This window comes from Castor canadensis, chromosome 14, assembly GCF_047511655.1.
Source record: "Castor canadensis chromosome 14, mCasCan1.hap1v2, whole genome shotgun sequence".
Taxonomy (NCBI): Eukaryota; Metazoa; Chordata; class Mammalia; order Rodentia; family Castoridae; genus Castor; species Castor canadensis.
Window position 1 is genome coordinate 28084478 of NC_133399.1, and position 13713 is coordinate 28098190.

The 13713-nt window shown below is 34.4% G+C and overlaps 1 protein-coding gene across 1 annotated transcript; it reads right to left on the reverse strand.

The window, feature by feature from the left end:
• Positions 1-1816: 1816 nt before the first annotated feature.
• On the reverse strand, positions 1817-12181 carry LOC109676440 (olfactory receptor 7E178-like). Its single transcript, XM_074053287.1, has 4 exons — positions 12120-12181; positions 9867-9932; positions 6341-7288; positions 1817-1856 (listed from the first exon to the last, which is right to left on the reverse strand). The coding sequence occupies exons 1-4, from the start codon at positions 12179-12181 to the stop codon at positions 1817-1819; spliced, it is 1116 nt and encodes a 371-aa protein (XP_073909388.1).
• Between the last annotated feature and the right edge of the window lie 1532 nt (positions 12182-13713).

Here is a 13713-nt window from a genome sequence, read left to right on the forward strand (position 1 = left end):
CAAGAGCACACAAAGGAGGTATGAGGATAGGCAAGAAACCCACCCACCAAAATAAGATAACATTTGATTTCCTCAGTGCAAAGAACTAATGCTGATAGATACTTTAAAGTGACAGAGGCCAAGGAGAAGGGAACCAGGAACTAGAGAAAAGGTTAGTTCGAGAAGAATTAACTTAGAAGGTAACACACATGCACAGGAAAGCAATGTGAGTCAACTTACCTGTATAGCTATCCTTATCTAAATTAGAAAAAACCCTTGGTCCCTCCTATTATTGCTTATACTCTCTCTTCAATAAAATTAAAGATAAGGGCAAAATAGTTTCTGCCTGGTAGTGAGGGGTTAGTGGGGGAGAGGATGGGGAGGAGGGAATGGGAGGGCACAGGGGGCAGTGGGATGAAATGACCCAAACATTGTATGCACATATGAATAAAAGAAATAAAGAAAGAAGAAGAAAAAAATAAAAATAAAGAAAATGATCAAATATTTGACAAATGGGAGTACATGATAAAAAGCTTCTGCACAAGAAAAGAAATGGTCATTGACTGAGGAGAAAACCCACAGAATGGGAGAAAATCCTTTTCATCTATAAATCTCACAAGGTTTTAAAACCCAGAATATATATGGAACTCAAAAAAATAACTTGCCAAAAATCAATGACTCAGTGAAGAAAGGGGCACATGAACTGAATATAACTTTTTCAAAGAAGAAGTTTAAGTGGCCAAAAACACATGAAGAAATGCTCAACGTGCTTGGCCATCAAAAAATGCAAATCAAAATCATGTTAAGATTCTACCTCACTCCTGTTAGAATGAATATTATCAAGAGAACCACCACCAACAATGTTGGTGAGCTTGTGAAGAAAATGAAATCTCATTCACTGCTGGTGGGAATGTAAGCTAGTAAACCATTATGGAAAACAGTATGGAGGCTCCTCAAAAAACAAAAAATAAAACTGCCATATGGTCCAGCAATACTCCTCCTAGGGATATACCCAAAACATTAAGTTAAGATACAATAAAAATACCTGCATATTGATGCTTAACACAGCATTGTTCACAATCACCAAACTATGGAAACAACACAGATGCTATAATTAAGAAAATGTGGTATAGAGTGGAGTTTCACTCAACCAAAAGGAAGAATGAAACCATGTGGTCTGATGGTAAAAGGATGCAATTGTAGGGCATCATGTTAAGTGAAGTAAGCCAGGCTCAGAAATACAAAGACTACATGTTTTTTCTCTTATGTGGGAGATAGACAATATAAATATAAATAATATTATGAAAAACAGGTTACTCTAAGGGGAGGTCACTAAGAAGGATGTTAAGAAGGTGAATATGGTTGATGTACATTTTTTACAAGAATGAATATAGTATTTTTAAACTTGTTGAAATCACAACACCAAGGGGCCTAATGAGACTAAGGTAGAAAAGAGAAAAATAGAGGGGATGAACCAATTTGAGCAATAATAAATATGTACATGGAAACATAACAGGGAAACTTCCTGTAGAGTTATATTAATCAAACAAAAGTACTTTTGTTCAAAAACAGAGAACAGGAAGGCAAAACAGTCTTATGTGGATTTGGTACCAGTGGGAGGGGGAGGATATAAGGAAAGGGTGAAAGAGGCTGAATGTAGTGGAAATATTATGTACTCATGCATGACAATGGAAAAAATGAGACATGTTGAAATTACCAAAATTACATCAGGAGAATTAAAAATCTCATATCTATATGAAGAAATGAGATTGGATCAACAATAAATCCTGCCAACAAAGAAAAGCACAGGACCTGACAGATTTACTTCTGAATTTTGTTAGATCTTGATAGAACAGTTAACATTAATGGCCCTCAAACTGTTCCATAAACTCTAAAGGGAAGGAATACTCCTATACTTACTCTATGAATCCAAAATTACTCTTATCTCAAAATAGGACAAGGACAAAAGTTTAAAAACATTACAATGTCATTTCCTTAATGAATATAGACACAAAAACTTTTATTATAATAAAACATATTAATTTGTTGTGTTGCCAACACATTAAAATGATCATACTCTACATAAACTTTATTTCAATCAATGGACACAGGGATGCTTCAAAATATGTGATTCAATAATGGTTGTACAGCACATAAGTAAGTAGAATTGGTCATCTCTGTTGATGCACAAATATCTGCAGAATCCAACATCTTTTCATAATAAAATTCTAAAAACATAAGAGTAGAGGGAACCTACCTTAACATAATAAAGCCTACATCTGACAAACCTGTAGGCATCATCATACTAAATGGAGAAAATCTGAAAGTCTTTCATCTACATTATGTAGGATATTCAGTACCATGTTTGAGTTCTTTTCAGGGATAATAAGACAAGAGGAAGAAAAAATTATAATACAAATAGAAAGGAACAGGTAGAACTATATCTATTTGCAGATAATATCATTCTATAGGTCCTGCCTGGGGAGTTGGTAACAATAAGAAGAGAGAGGTGGTGTGGTAAGGATGTGGAAGAGTGAACACCATGCTAATACTTTGTACACATGTATTTAATTAGAAAATGAAACCTGTTGAAACTATTCCAGGAATGAGGGATGGGAGGAATGAAGGAGAATGATGGAGGGGATGAATTGAATTATGATATGTTTGATATTTTGTAAGAACACTTGTAAATGCCACAATACACTTTTACCAAGCACAAGAAAAAAAGAAATGTCAAAAAAGTACCTTAAAACCTCCACTAGAAGACTCTGAGATCTGACAACACTTTCAACAAAATAGGAGGTTACAATTCAACATGCCAAGTAAGCAGATTTTCTGTATATCAATAACAAATATGCTAAGAAACTAATCAATGAGACAATCCCATTCATAATAGTTTAAAATAATAAATTACCTAGGAATAAACCTAAGCACAAAGGTGAAATAACTCTACAATAAACATGGCAAAACACTGAAGAAAGAAAGTGAAGATAAAACTAGAAGATGGAAAGACAGCCCATGTTCATGGATTGGCAAAATTAATATTGTGAAAATGTGTTTCCTAAAGCAATATATGGATTCAATCCCCATTAAACTTCCAATGGCATCCTTCTCAAAAGTTAAAAAACAAACAATAATAAAATTTATATGAAGACACAAAGACACTGAATAGTCAAAACATTCCTGAGTAATAAGAGCAATGATGGGGGTATCAGAATACTTGACTTCAAATTTCACTACAGAGCCAAAGAGGCAAAAACAGGCTGGAACTGGCACAAGACATACCAAAAAACCCTAAGGCAACATGACTCCTTCAAAATTCTACAATAATTTAATTTAATGATAGCAATGTGGATAAAATGCTGGAGAAAAAATTGAAAGGAATGATTTTAAGAACGGTCAACAAGGTCAAGCAGGAAATGAACAAACACTAGAATGAGTTCAAAGACAGTACAAGTAAAAATCTCATTAAATAAGGGAAAAAATGTTGGACATGAAAGGAGAATTACAGACATAGAAATTCGGAAAATATCAAATTAAATTTTTGGAAAGGAAACAATGAGTCAAATAAAATTCATTTGAAGGCCTTACCAATACTCTGGATCAACTAGAATAAAATATCAAGGCTTGAGGACAATGTAGATGAAATAGAACATTCTAACAATAATAAAGATAAAAACAAGGAAGTACAGAAGACACAGAATACAACTGGTATGTAATTAAAAGACCAAACATATTAATCATGTGCATAGAAGGAGAAAAGCAACAAGCTAAAGACAAAGTAAACATTCAATAAAATAATAGACAATGATTCCCCAAACCCAGCAAAAATGAACATCCAGGTATATCCGGCTGTTAGAACACCAAACATCAGGAACAGAAACGAACCTTCCCCTCTCATGTATTTTACTGTGATCATAGCCTTGTCTCTAATATTCTAAATCTTCTAGCACTGTCCAATGGAGTGTCTACAGGAGGTATGTATAGAAGGAGATGGATAGTAAGAGCATCAATAAAAAGGAGTTCTAGTGAACTGCATTTCCCAAAACTAAGAAGTATAGTTGAAGGTTTACCAATCTCAAGAGAAAATATTTTACTTGTAAATATGAGGATTCAAAAAATGTATACAGGGTGATGCATATTTATTTCATTTTTCAACAAATACTGTTTTCCAATGGTATTCAACTAATGAAGAGCTGCAAAATCAAACATTTGTATGAGATTGTCTTTTCCTAGGTCACTCAGAGGCTCTAGAATGTCAGACTGGACTCTGTATTGTTTCTGTCCATGTATCCCTGTTCAGAGTTCTTTGGGAATCACCTCATCATTGTGGCATTCCCTCTGCATGAAAACATTGAGAGGACAATCTATGCACAAATTTCATGATAGTCACTGCCTTTGGGGAACAGGTCTGTGGAGAATGGTATCTTGTAAGGAGTACAATTATTAGTAAAGACACTTCAAAATACAGTTTTAAGACAAGCATTATTAATGACATTAATATAGATAGTTGGTATTATTGTCATTGATTATAAGTATTGTTAATTAGTTATTTTGTAAAAGCCATGAATTATTAAAAGTCAATGGATTTTAACTTTTACATATGGGGAAAATAATAACAGTCTTCATATGAAGATATTCATTCTATCCTTGAGCTACCTTCCTAGCACCATTTCCTGAATAGGTCATAAGATGAGCTATTAGATTTGAGTTTACTTTGCAGAGCTGAAGTAAGAGTATTGCAATCCATGAAAGACTAGCATGAAAATTATTTTTTTTATTTTATCATTTTTATATTTATTTATATGTGTATACATTGTCATTCCCCTGCCCCCCGCTTCTGGGCAGAACCTATTCTGCCTTTCTGTTGTCTGATTTTGTTGAAGAGAAAATTAAGAGATAATAATAAAGACAGCGTTTTGCTAGTTTGAGGTAAAGATAGCTATTCAGAGAGATTCCTAGTATTGCTTCCATGCACATGTGCATTTCAACACACATTGGTTCATCTCTATCAGACCACTTCACTAATTCCTGGTCCCCTTCCCATAGTGGCCTCAGTCAGTTTAAGATAACTATATTCCCTCCTCTACAGTAAGCACATCAAAAACATTGAAGTTTTAGCTTTCCTTCTCTTATTTCTCCCTTGCGTATTCTTCCCTTAGTGTGTGACACATGTCCAATAATACTACTGCATTCATTTAGGTCTATAATCCACATATTGGGGCGAACATGTGATTTTTTTCCCTTCTGAGCCTGACTAACATTGCTTAAGATGATGTTCTCCAGTTCCATCCATTTACCTGCGAATGACAAAATTTCATTCTTCTTTGTGACTGAGTAAAATTCCATTGTGCATAAATACCACATTTTCTTAATCCATTCTCTGGTGGTAGGTCATCTGGGCTGTTGTATTAAATTTTTTAAGGAGGTATACAGTTCTGACTGAGTTCTGGAGTGTCAAGATTCCCAATAGTTGAAGTGCTTAACCATCAATAAGAGAGTTTATGGTCAGAACAAAATGAAGAAGTCTTTGCTCATAGGCAGTCATTTTGAAAGCTCTGAGAAATAGTTCACAATATAAATATTTTCTTGTGTTCATCCTCATCATTCTCACCTTTCAACTTCATAATCTTATAGGACCACTAAGTTAATATGCTAGTGGTCTCCAATTTCCAGTATCATGGCTAAGTTGCTTCTGGAAAGTAGAACCTGGGTCAAAGGAAATCTGACTGAAATAAGGCTATTAAAACCCCAAGCACAAAAATGAAAATTCCAATGTGATCTTTGATAAAACCAATTGTTAATTTTATGTTCATGTTAAAGAAACATGTACTTCCACATTATTGTTGCACTGGAGGTACATTGTGACATTTACCAAAGTTATTACAACATACCATAGTTGAATTCACCTCCTCCATCATTCTCCTTTATCCCCACTTCCCCATTCCTGGAATAGTTACCACATGTCTCATTTTTTATTCTGATGCATCAGTATAAAATAACCAACATATTCACCCTCCTACTTTACATTGTTTATGGTGGCAAATTATGGGTGTAACAAATGTTAGATTTCAAATCACTTTTCATTGCATTTTTCCATTGCCATTAATTACATTGAAATTGTTGGGCAACCATTAACATTGTCCATATACAAAAAGGTTCATATTACCAAATTGAATTTTTGTACCGTTTTGAACACATTTCATTTCTCTATACCCACAATTCTTCTGTGAAACATGGTGAATATTCGAAGCCATAAAATTACAAGAATTATATGGATGGGAGGCATGATTTACAGTTCTAGATATTGATTTTTGTGATATTTTTGCCATCTGCATACGCCAATTGAATTTCTTAGCACCTGACGTTAGCCTTTCCTGTGTGGAGCCTCCTCAAGGTGTTGATAATATCCCTATTTCTTAGACTATAGATGAATGGATTCAGCATTGGAGTGACAATTGTGTACATCACTGAGGATGCCATATTCTGTCTGAAAGACTGTGATACAGATGACTCAAGATATACACCAATGGCTGTTCCATAAAATAAGCAAACAACTGACAGGTGAGACCCACAGGTAGAAAATGCTTTATACCTGCCACCCAATGATGTGATTTTCAGAATAGAGGAAATTATTTTATAGTAAGAGATGAGTATTATCGAGATGGGGAGAAAGCCAAATATACCATCAACCAAACATGTGATTATGGTTTTAGCAAAGGTATCAGAGCAGTCAAGATTAAGGATTTGAGCGGGTTCACAGCAGAAACTTGAAATTTCCACTTTCTTGAAGAACATAAACTGTAAGACAATCAAATTATGCAACTGGGAGTCTAACATACTAATGAAAAATGATGCCAAAACCAGAGAGGCACAGAGGCGAGGGTTCATAATGACTGGATAATGCAGGGGGTGGCAGATGGCCACAAACCTGTCATATGCCATCACAGTCAGAAGCATGTCCTCCATACATCCAAAAACAATAACAAGAGACATTTGTGTTAGGCAGCCCAAGTAAGAGATGACTCTGTTGTGAGTTTGGATGTCCGTAATCATCTTTGGGACTGTGGTGGAGATGAAACAGATGTCAGTTAATGACAAGTTGGACAGGAAGAAGTACATGGGGGTGTGGAGGTTGGAGTCAATAATGACAGCCAGAATGATGATCAGGTTCCCAACCACTGTGACCAGGTACATGAACAGGAACAGCACAAAGAGAAAGGGCTGCAGATCTGGATCTTCTGAGATTCCCAGGAGGTGGAATTCTGAGACATGTGTGAGATTGAGTTCTCCTACACTTCTCGCACACCTGGAGAAATGGAAAGTTAGGACTAAGATTGTGATTTAAGTGGTAAAATGTCTGCCTAGCAGGTATGAATTCCTGAGTTCAAAATGAAAAGGGACAGTTAAAGAAATAAGAAGGACCATGGAACTCTGTATGTGTTTCAAATTCAAGTTATTAACACACAATAACTTTTTAAAAAGGTGAATCTGGCCAAGTTGATTAGGTCAAATCTGTAACGCTAGCTACTTGGGAAACAGAGACTGGGAAGATTCCACTATAAGGCCAGCCATAGAAGAAAGTTCTTGAGACCCCATCTCAATATTTTTGAGTTGTAACAAAATCAGTTTCCTAGAAGTGTTGAGCTCTTGGTGTCTGTCATTATTTTCTTCTATACACTCCTAATTTAGGCACTTACTGAATTGTTACAAGACTAGGAACATTGGAGATCATAAATCTTAGATCATAACACACACTCTCTTATGAAAACAGAGTCTTTTCCATTAAAGAAGAAGTCATTGTAATTAAATGATGTTACAAAGCATTTAGTTGAACCTATTTTTATCATAAGACACTAGAACTAATTTTGTTAACTTAGGATACTTATAAACATTCTTTAAGAGCTGGACTTCATTATCAGAGCCCTAAATTAAAATTTGACAGTTAATAATCAAATGGTGTTGTGTGCCATTTATGTACTAGGTGTTTTTCATCATTCTGTGTTTTCTGATTCTTTTCCGTCAAGGATTTAAGAGCTTACTAAAATTTTGTTTTTTAAACCTACTTTATATATAATTCCTATCCTTAACTTTAGTAAACTTGAACCTTCACAACTTTTATAAATTATGGCTTAATTTAACATACACTATACTATACACTCACCACTAATATGCAATGGTACACATTGTAACTATTAGTTATTTAAAAACTATAAAATACAAGAAGCATCTTTAAAGTTTCTTCAATTTTTTTCAGATTTATTTGCATCAGGAACACAATGTCAGTAATATATCTCACATGTTACATAGCTCTTTTATTCTTTTTTCTTGATTATTCTATTATAGCACAAAAACATTGCTCAGTTTTTTTTCTTATTATCACACTTCAATATTACAGTTTATGTTTTGAGAGCTGGGGTGTAGTTCAAGTGGTGGAGTACCTGTCTAGGAAGTGCAGGACTCTGAGTTCAAACCCAGTTTCACAAAAAGATTTCAGAACCAAGGAAATCCTCTAACTCTAGTTTTCAGTGCAATCTTTAGTATAATTTGTATTTAATAATATTTCATGCCAATCTTTCCTTATACACACATTTCAGTAGTGTACTTTGGCTGTATAAAGGAAACTGTCACAAATTGTTTAGTCAGGGTACAGTAAGATCTAAGTAATCAAGAATGCAAGACAGAAAATTATATGAAATAATGTCAACACACCTATAAATAATGTAATTACTCCTTATCTGTTTATGGGAATATTAATTTCCTTCTTTACCTGGTGGTGGTAAGAGGTTGTAAGAATATATTAAACTGTGTAACTAGCAGTTCTCAATTGCACTTTTTAAAATACTCAACTGTGGGTATTTCAAATTATATTGATACTTTGGCCAGAAAAAAACATTTTATCATATTAACTGTATTTGAAGTTCTTGTTTTACTAGCCCACAGGTGGAAATCACTGTCTTAGAATATTTCTGAACATGTAGAAAATGCTTCATGAATGTAAACTAATATTGTTGTCAATATTACATACTATTTGTATTAAATATAAGCCTTTCATAGCATTTGCATTACAACTAATTTTCTATAGACCTGATAAATTACCCATGAAATTTATGTTCTTGGTATTTTTGTATTACTTTATTAAACCTCACAAATTTTCATAAGGGAATTATTTCCATTAATTTGGTGGATAGATTTTCTTCTCAATATTTCCATGTCAGCATTTATTAATTTGTTCATGAACAATTTTTCTACAAAAAACTTGCCTGAAAAGAAGTTCATATTTATGAAAGTAGTAAAGAAAGAACATCCATTACCCATCAATTTTCTTGTTAAATCACCAAATTGTTTTAAGTCTCTGTGGAGAACATATATCTGTGTGTCATATCCTGTTTCTCAAAAATCATTGACAGGTATTTATAGAGATTAATAGAATTTATTATAATTTGTACATGTACAAAATACATCATGTATTTCTCATATTCATCTCCTTGTGATACTTTACATTACCAGATATTAAGATATCATTGAACTTGTAACTTCATGATTATAACAATCTTTTGAAACTTTCTGTGTTTTCTTTAGGTAAAAGAATGGAAAATTTCTATGCAACATATCCAGGAGGTACAGTTCTTTTAGCTCCACCAAATAATACATATTAAAATTTACTATTACTTGTCTAGTTTTCTTTTCAGAATTCAAAATGAGTCAGAGTCATCTGTACTATTTTTCTTGAGATATACCATCACAAACATTTACATTTTATTCAATGATAATCACTTTATGACATCACAATAGGAAATTTCATCTGGTATGGGGAATCGTATTTTCATTTGTCTGCCAGAGAGTAGATGGTTCCTACCGATGAGAATCAGAAGCTGATTTCTTACCAACATTGATCTGGTAGTACCTGCAGAATGTATGAGAGTGTCTCTATCTCTCTTTCTTCGAGCAGCCTAAGGGAGAAGAACCCCATTTATGCAACATGTATGACACATAAGGGAAGCATGACACTAAATATATATTGATATATATTTCCTAAAAAATAGTGCATTCAGTCATTATACAAATAGCAAGATTATTGATGAATACAGTTTTAAAGAGCACTGCAGAATGGATTGATGTGAAGCTCTTTAGTGTTTCACCCAAAGGCATAAGGTTTAACTGTACCCTTCTCTTTTGTTGATTTTTCTTTATTTCACCATAAAATATTTGCTGTGTTTTAAATTTTATTGTGTAGACATTATCAAATCTATTGTAAGATGTTTTGTCCATGGTATAGACAACATCCAAATCTATTTTATCTTGTCTCTAATTCTAAGAGAAATTTCAGAGAGAGATCAAAGTGAGGACAGAAAAATGCCAAGTATGTTGAGGTCACATTGATATATATTGTGCACCAAGGAAAGGTCTATTCAAGGAGTAACACAGATTCTTATTTTCCTGGCTCTTTTGTGACAAAAGATTCTACACTATAGGTTGTGGAGAATCAGAACTAAATGAAAGTTTGCTCTTGAAATATGTGCATATAATTATACAAAGACAAAAACAATCTTGTTGTACAGATAGGAAAATTATAACTTCAAGTCAAAGGATATTTTTCTTGAATGTTATAGATATTAATCTTATCGGTATTGATAATATCTGCATTTTATGTAGCCCTTAGGTTAAATACACATCACACATTAACAATACAAGGTTCACTCACTGTCTGTTTAATCCTTGCTCAATACATTTGTCTAAGTTCTAACTCAACCTGTGGGAAAATTCTGACTTTCAGAGTAATAGACAAACTTCCCCATGCAATAATAAGTGGGGCTGGAAGGCTCCAAAATAGATTATCATACTCTGCTTCTGAGCCAACAGAAAGTTTTAAGAGATCCAGAAGTCACAACCACAGGTACAAATGAGGTGCATTTAAAAATTCTTTCCAGGTTCTTGCAAGGGAATGAAGCGATGATATGACATTATATCTCCTTTTGAGAATAAATGAACTGATTGAAGAGATGGTGGGGGATGTTGACAGTAGCAAAAGTATCCTGGGGTAGTTTGTCATGTTTTCTCATTCTGTGATCTTGGTCTGTGATCTATGGTTGTCCTTTCTATAGTGGACTCAGGTGGTGCCACCCACTGTTCTGTTATGTCATCTACCAGGAATCTCAAAAGGAGAACAGGGAGCAAGGGGACTCTTCCTGAACTGGCAGGGAGAAGAAATGGATGCTGGAGTACTCCAGGTCTTCAACCTGCCAATATTTTCCTGATATGAGGCTCTCTGTTTTAAATCAGACAGCTCAGTTTAAACAAGGCTTCTGTTTTATTTTTTAACCTAACAATGTAAAACAAGCTATATAATAATTTGCACCATCATTTTCTCTACAATAATCACTTAATTATTCTTTTACTTATTATAAGAATCATTTAATCATTCTTTTAATTTTTGTGATACTTGGGTATGAACTTGTGAGGCTTTCTAGGCACATGTTATCCCACTAAAGCAACACATCCAGCTCTGTTGGCTCTGGGTATTTTTGAGATAGGATCTCACTTTACTTTGGCCAGCCTGCTTGCATACTTCTATTTAGGCTTCTTGCATTAGGAATGACAAGCACATGCCACCATTCATAGCTTTTTATGTCAAAACTGTATCTCATGAACTTTTTGCCTGGGTTGCCCTTAATCCACAATACTCCCAGTCTCTGCTTCCTTATTAACCAGGAATACAGGCATGAAGGACTGGTCCCTGCATAATATGGGTAATTATAACAAGAGGAAAATGAAGCATATGAAAGTTGACAAGCTACTTAGAACACATTTTCAGTGCCTGTAACTTAGAAAGCCCCAAGTTTATTATGATATGGTTACTGTCATCTTCATTATCTTCATCAATATCACTCTTATCTTCTTTAAAATCTTTTTGCAGCGTTAAGGAAAGAGATAAAAGGACCCATTTTCTGCTTTTTGGGGTCTGACTATAGAATCTTATGGGGAGAAATCACACTGAGAGTAGGATTTCTGCTAGTGTCACCACACCAAGTATAAAAACTTCACGGTATTAGTTCCTCTATTTGTGTACCCAGACTGTCATGTTTGTCCTCATGATGAGGATGTGATACTTTTAAATGGTCTTTTAGCTCAGTACTCACTGTGTTGAGCCAGTTCTCTTCTGGGCCATAATGAAGAAGTGCAAGTCTGAAGACCTTACCATGGTGGAGGTCCTAGGACATCTCAGATTTTGTCTTCAGGACTGATACATATAGTGATAGTTAGGTCTCCCTGATGCAGACAAATATGGAGGAGGATACTTACATAGGTCCACATGTACTGGAGGTATCAGTCCTCAAGGCTGGAAGGACAGGATCGTTATGGTCTTTTTTGACCTTGGAGGCTCAATGCACAGGGGCCATAATTAGTCAAATTGGTCCAAGTTCCAGCAATCTCTAAGGAATTCCTAACACTAATATAAGAAGAGAGAAGAAAATGAATGTCCACAATAAGATTGGGCTTTTCTAATCAGGTAAAGATTGTGTGTACTCCTACCTTCTTTCCTTCATATAAATATTCATATATATTTATATTATATATAAACATATATTCATGATATACATATATAATATGAATACAGATATGATTCATTTTCTTTTTATATCCATATTTATTTGGGAAATACCGGTAATAAACTTACTGTTTTAACCATATTAAGTTCACATATCAGTGACATTAATTCCATTCACAATTTGGGGAAAACTATCAACATAATACATCTTTAGAAACTTTTAATTTTTCCATACTGAAAATGTATACTCTTGGTTTTTAGAACTTACTCTTCACCAATCAAATCCGACCATGATGAATGTACTGTGAAACATGGTGGAATTAAGACCCTGCAATTGCAAAAATGATGTGAAAAATTGGCATGCTTTATAAGACCATATAGTAAGTTTCATTGTTTTTCCCAACTATATTCTAAATGGATGATGGAGGCTTAAGAGAAGTTCTGCTATTGATCCTCCTCAGGGCAGTTTGAATATCTGTTTTCTGCAGACTATAGCTGCAGGTATACAGCATAAGATGATCACAATGGGAAACGTTGAGACTGCCACATTTTCTGGGAGAATATGATACAACTGAGTCAAAGTACATTCAAAGTCTTCTTTCATAAAGTATGTAAGAAACTGAGTAATGCAATTGACACATGGAAAAGGCTTTATACTTCCCTCCTCAGAAAGGAGAGAATGATTTTATATTAAAAGGAAAGAGTTGGGTACTGGTGGCTCACACCTGTAGTCCTAGCTACTTCAAAGGCAGAGATAAGTAGGATTGCTTTATGAGGACAACCTATGCAAATAGTCTGACAGACACTATCTCAAAAATACCCAACACCAAAAAGGGCTGGTGGAGTGGCTGTAGTGGTAAAGCATCTACCTTATACCTTGAGTTCAAATCCCAGTACTACCAGAAAATATCCCTGAGATAGGTAAACCATTGAATCAGCAACATAATTCACTGTTATTTTTGAAGTTTTTAAAACCGGTAAGATCAATAAATTGGGAAGTTTGACAAAAATAAACGTAACTTTCCATGACTTTGAAGTAGATAAATTGTAAGAGAATCAAAACTTGTGTGGCTGAGCATCTGAAAGTCTAAACAATAAATACAGTACATGTAGTAAGGCATGGAATGAGAGATGGCAAAAATGATCAGAGTAACAAGCATGATATCCATACATACAAAAACCAG